Source organism: Argentina anserina, chromosome 5 (genome assembly GCF_933775445.1).
Source record: "Argentina anserina chromosome 5, drPotAnse1.1, whole genome shotgun sequence".
NCBI lineage: Eukaryota > Viridiplantae > Streptophyta > Magnoliopsida > Rosales > Rosaceae > Argentina > Argentina anserina.
Window position 1 is genome coordinate 26,304,085 of NC_065876.1, and position 5,775 is coordinate 26,309,859.

Here is a 5,775-nt window from a genome sequence, read left to right on the forward strand (position 1 = left end):
TTAAGCCTACAGAATTTGTTTATGGAATTAGCCACACAAAAGGAGCAGTATCTAATGGATCGTAGAATCCCTTTGGCATGCATTCAGGTCTTGCAATTATTATGAACAATGAGTTGGTGGTAGTGAGGCGTCCGATCCTTCTACTCTTTCATAATCACAGTTGGTGACGAGTCTCTGCAATTATGCACGTACAATGATACAATGTTTGGTTGATTAAATTTATGCTTAATTGTATTCTAAGTTTCCAACCAAGAAAAAAAGAGAGTAAGACGGGCCTTAAATTATTGAGTTTTGCGGCCCGAAATATGAAGTATGCACATAATGCCAGCCTTTCCCCTTGAAAATGCCTACTTTGCAAAGCCTTGTTCACAAAAAATCACAAGAAAACATACAGATACAGCTTGTGCTTTCAAGGGTTTGGAACTAACTGAGGGTTTTCTGTGTCTGTTGTACCACTGTCTTTGTTGTTTTCCTTTTCCTTAACCTGCTCGCTTTCCTTCTTGTGTTTTATCTCGCCGTAGAAGTATGAGACAAAACCCCATAGGGAAAGTACAAGAGAAACCCCCTTTTCTGCTTGGAACTTTTCTTTGTAAAAGATCACTGCAAAGATCTCTGTTACCGGTAGCAGAACAGCGATTACGATGCCGGAGAGTAGAGATGAGGCACAGAAGATGACTCCTATGGCTCCCAGGAAGAAAGCCTGCCAGACTATTGCACTCACTACAAGCACCACGTAGTACGTAGTCTCCCCGAGCTCGAATTTTCTCGCTTCTCTCGGAATTACCTGGACAACGTTTATTTTCATAATTAGACTACATACATCTTCCAAAATCCATTACTAAAAAAGCAGCTATTAATTAGCCAAATAATGTGTCTCCAAAACTTAAAAAAAAAACGAGATAATTTGTTGGTATGAAAAAAAAAATTGGTATGATCATAAGAAAGTCAAGGGAGTACCAAAGTTTTCTGGCATATGAGCACTCATTGCAAAAAACGTTGACGTCCATAAATGGTAGGGGAAAAAACCAAGTAAGAGCGAAAAAAATTATTGCTACTTATAAGTTTCACAAACTTTTCCAAAATTATTGTTTTCCATCCAAGTATGTAGATGGTCACTGGCACATGAAGGGTGTTTAAACCGCCATTATTAATTTATTCATTCCAGTATATTAATATTCATGCACTGTATATCTGGTATCATGGTTCATCATGATCTTAAAAGCCGCAAAGAATTTTGAACCCTAGCTATATGGGTGTCTAGACGATATGCACAAATAATTTCCTCATCATTGAAGAAATAATAATTATATGCCGTCATATCCCACCTCAATAATTGAAGAACTAAACCATTTTGATGGTTAAATGAAAAAAAAAAACATGGACTATTCCAATGCTACTATTAAGCTAAAATCACAGAATTCATTTTAGTACTAACCTTGAAGTCATTGTTGACCAGCATCCCAATCACGCAGAAAATGGTGGCGAACAAGCTCATAACCATCTGAATCTCCAAAACCAAAGCATACGTGATGTTCTGCTTGGCCTTCTTGTACATCAACTCCACCAACGGCAACACAAACCCATACAACGCAGCCGCGGCAACCGTCATCATGAACCCCACCATGTACTGCATGTTCGACTCTCCCTTGGGCCGGTCGGAGCTCGTGTTCAGGCTAAGAATCGCCGCCCCAACCGTCAGAAGTACGACCGCGTTTATCGAATACGACGTGAACTTCTGCTTCACGAGTATGAAGGCAAACAAGGCCGTGAAAGCCAGCTGTGCCGCAATAATTAGGGCTGAGGTGGAGATAGGGAGGCGTGCAACACCATAGGCGTAGAGGTAGTCGTCAAGGCCGGTTATGACGCCGATGACGGCGGAGGCAACGAAGAGAGGGAGCTTCATGAGGAAGAGCTTGGTCGGTGGTTCGGCTGGAGCTTGGTTTTTGCGGCGGTGGTAGTAGGCGATGGCTATAGGAACGAGGATTATGGGCCAGCCACCGGTTTCCAGCATGCACGAAAGCCAGACACGCTTGCCACCGTGGATGAAGTACAGGCGCATTATTAAAGGGCCGCCGCAGTTGCCTATGGATAAGAGCACGCAGCTCAGAATGAGCAGCAACCTTTTCAGGGCGGCGGCTTTACGTTGCTCCTCATCGGTGGTTTCCATTATCCTGGCCGGAATTCGCTATAGGTCTAAAAATGTGTGTGTGTTGGTGTGAGGACTGAGGAGTAATATACTTGTATAGATGGTTACAGTGAGCAAAATCGGTCTAGGTGTGGGGGAAGCAAAAATGCTTGGGCCGGCACTTCTAGTGGATCCTATTTATTTCGTACATCAACGGTTGGCAGTCGTCCACGAGGTGATTATCGTCTCTGTCGCAGCTCATGGATGAGCAAATGTTAATGCAAGACAACCATAAGTAATAAAGTGAATTTTGGTTACACATATCTTTAGAGCTCCGCCAAAATAGGATCTCTCTATGGTTTTCGGGAAAAAGTTTTGTTTCTCTCCGACAGCGCGTCCATTGACGCCGTCAGAAGGGAGCTTGGGGCGGGCCAGGTGGTGGCTTTGTTTGGATGGTTGGTGATGGGGAGCGAGAGGGGATGACGGCTCCGGGTGTGGGTTGAGAAGTGGCTTGGGTCCGGTTGCGGTGTTGTCGGCCGGCGGCAATGTTGGGTGTTGTTCTTTGAAGGTTTTGGTTGGTTCTCTTTGGTGGTCTAAGATGGGTGGGTGCGGTGATCTGAGATGGGGAGGCGCTGGTGTCAATTTGCATCCTTGGATTCTAATCCGGGTTGGTTCTTGGTGCTTCTGCCGAGGGTTGATTTCATGTAGGTGGGTGGTCTCATCGGCTTGGTTCTAGGTTGCGATCTTTAGACGATGACCGGTGTTGGCTTTTGGGCGGCAGGGCTGTGGCCGGACGGCAGGCGATTTCTCGGCCTGCGAACTGTTTGTCCCTTCTAGTTTGTGGACATGGCCTAGGATTGGGTCATAGTAGGTGGGCCTAGGTTTTTTTGGCCCAGGTCTATAGTAGGTAGATTTGTGTCGTGTCGGTAAGTACACATGTTTATGGCGCATGTCATCTCCATGGATTATTTAAATGTCGGTTCTTATTTGGTGTCAATGTACTTGAGAGGTTGTCTCTGTAAATATGTCGGATGTTTTGGTATGTGATGCTATTGGAACGGGTCTCTTCTTGAGATTGGCGGGGAGTAGGATTTTGACTACTTCTAAAATCGGTTTTTTCATTGGTTCGAAATTTGGCCTTCTTAGCTCATGTTTTTTTTTTGCGATAGTCATGTAACCAGCAGTTTTTTTTTTGGAACGAGCGTGGGAAACTTTGTTCTTCTACCGAGTGTTCCTCTTGGTGTAATTATAATATCTTTTTGATGAAATATAAATTCATTTTTCTAAAAAAAAAACTAATGCAATACCAAGTTAGAGTCTAGCAATGTGTATCAAAACAGGAGTCAACTAATTGGGTGAGGCTGATGAATATTGTGTGTGTACGTATAAGTCTTGTCATATGTATTGAATCTGTTGTCATCATTGGTGTATCATTCCAACGTTCAAGATTTTTGGATAATAACTAGAGCTAGCTACTGCGAAACTTTATCTACACTAATTCTCGATAGTCTAATCAGATGTATGTTTAGGGTAGAGCATTTATAGTTTTAAAGTTTAGGGAATTAGTTGTTTCTACCCAAAAACTAAGAGCTAACCACGCACCCTGACTGTCCATGACAGCATAAATTTGCTTATCCTAATATTTTCAAGTACAGAATGTAGGTGAGCAACAATTTACTTTGTTTAGAGTTACCAATATGTTTTGTATGTGACATATTGTACATGTGGCTCCCTCAAATCTAATGAATGAAAGATAATAATAATAATAAAAATAATAATACGTGTATATCTTTAAGGACAAGGGAATGCTATACGTGTGAAGCGCGTATATTGAACTATATATTCAATCTTCCACGTACCAGCTACATGCATTTAGGAAATCCTGACGCTGTTCATGCTATAGATTTAAAAGACGAGAAGATCTGAATTGAAAGTTACATGAATGGTCCCAGGCCTTTTGCACCGATTGGTGATGCATGATTGCATGTAATGCTTATCTCCCACCAAGCAAATGGCCGGCGTCATCGATCGTAGGCATATGATAGTGCTTACAGATTTTTTAAACTACTGCACATGGTTTATCTTATGAGTGCGTGGTTAAATGACTTAATCTTTATGATGATGATATGATCGATGTATCATGACCCTGCAATAAATACTGTTAATTTCTAATTTTTTATAAGGATTAATTTCTATTTATTATTCTAAACTTTAGGTAATTTATCCGGTCATTTTTCTTTTGTTTCAATTATGTGTGTTCTTGTATTTTTTGAAATTAAATCAAACTTGGAGAAATTTTTAACTTTCCTTCAACCTTATGGTATTAATATAATGAGATAGGTATTTATAAGATATTTTTGCGCTTTCATAAATGTCATGAACTGAATGATAGGTCATAATTCTCTCATCCATATTTGGATCTAGACATTTTTGTAGGCACAAATTAAATTTTTATCCCATTATAAAGGTTTTTAAAAACTTTAGGGACAGGTTTTTAAAAACGGTACTCGTGATTGAAATAAAATAAAATAGTCAAAAAAACTCAAATTAAGAGTGGTAAACTGAAATTTATTCCTTTTATAATGATTCTTTTCTTTTTAATAGGATCCGGATCCTCTCCTAATCTATTCTCAAGCTGAGCTACCTAAGTTACTTCAAGGATGATGACACGTGTATTATACTGATCTGATGGTCTACATTTCCTCCTTTCATTTCTCCACCCTTTCTTCCCCTTCTCCTTGTTCTGTCGATCTCTCTCTCTCTCTCTCTCTCTCTTCTTTTTCCTTGGTTCCTATCCCTCTTTCTTCTGTTCTTCACTCAATAGAACACCAGTACCAACATCTCAACCCACTACCTTCTCCAAATTCTAATTATCTAATACCCCAACAGCTCAAATCCATTTTTATTTTTCATTTATTGAAACTCAGATCATTATTATCAAGTTTGTTCATGCAAAACTCAAGAACCAAATACTAATCTCAACCGATGGGATTCTGAACCAGAAGATCAGTAATGGGTGAGTAAAATTGACAAGCTTCTTTGCAGCCCAAAATTCTTATAAGCTTTGTATTCAAAATCTAATCTATGGGCTCAATAGAACAAAAAAAAATTCCGGATTGATCTCCATATCTAATCTCCAACCATTCTTTCAGTCGTTTTCTCCATATTCTTTTGTATCATACAACAAAACAAAAAATTCACAAACCCAACTATTTCTCCTCCTAATCCTTCTCCTTATATTACTGTGAGCTCTTGGTCTTGATACCGGGGAGGAAAATATGGATGGTTGTCATCCGTGACTGGAAATCGGAGAAATAGAGAAATATAAATGGCCCATGAAATAGAGATTCGATCGGCGGGGAGACAGTGAAGAGGTCGATACTCAAAAGTATAGAAGAGAAGATTGAAAAGAGAAGGGAATTAAAAGAGACCATCAGATCCAAAAAAATCACACGTGTCATGATCTGGTCAAAAGCTTAAGTAGCTCAGCTTGGGAATAGGTTAGGAGAGGATCCGGATTCTTTTTAATATCTAAAGCTTCAACCCTCTTCTCTTGTTTTTAGCCATCCATATAGTACTAATGTTGATTGACGATTTTGACAGGCACTACTAGTCGTCTAATCTACTAAAGCATATTTAAATATTTTCTA

At 39.9% G+C, this 5,775-nt stretch overlaps 1 protein-coding gene across 1 annotated transcript; it reads right to left on the reverse strand.

Annotated features, from left to right (window-relative positions):
* Positions 1–300: 300 nt before the first annotated feature.
* Positions 301–3,200, reverse strand: LOC126794576 (purine permease 1-like). The gene is made up of 2 exons (XM_050521331.1): positions 1,436–3,200; positions 301–784 (listed from the first exon to the last, which is right to left on the reverse strand). The coding sequence occupies exons 1-2, from the start codon at positions 2,165–2,167 to the stop codon at positions 410–412; spliced, it is 1,107 nt and encodes a 368-aa protein (XP_050377288.1). The 5' UTR covers positions 2,168–3,200; the 3' UTR covers positions 301–409.
* Positions 3,201–5,775: the final 2,575 nt, after the last annotated feature.

Coding starts and splice junctions, on each gene's coding strand:
- LOC126794576 (XM_050521331.1), bottom strand. CDS start 2,167: ATGGAAACCACCGATGAGGAGCAACGTAAAGCCGCCGCCCTGAAAAGG. Junction 785..1,435: donor TGGTCAACAATGACTTCAAG/GTTAGTACTAAA, acceptor AACGTTGTCCAG/GTAATTCCGAGAGAAGCGAG.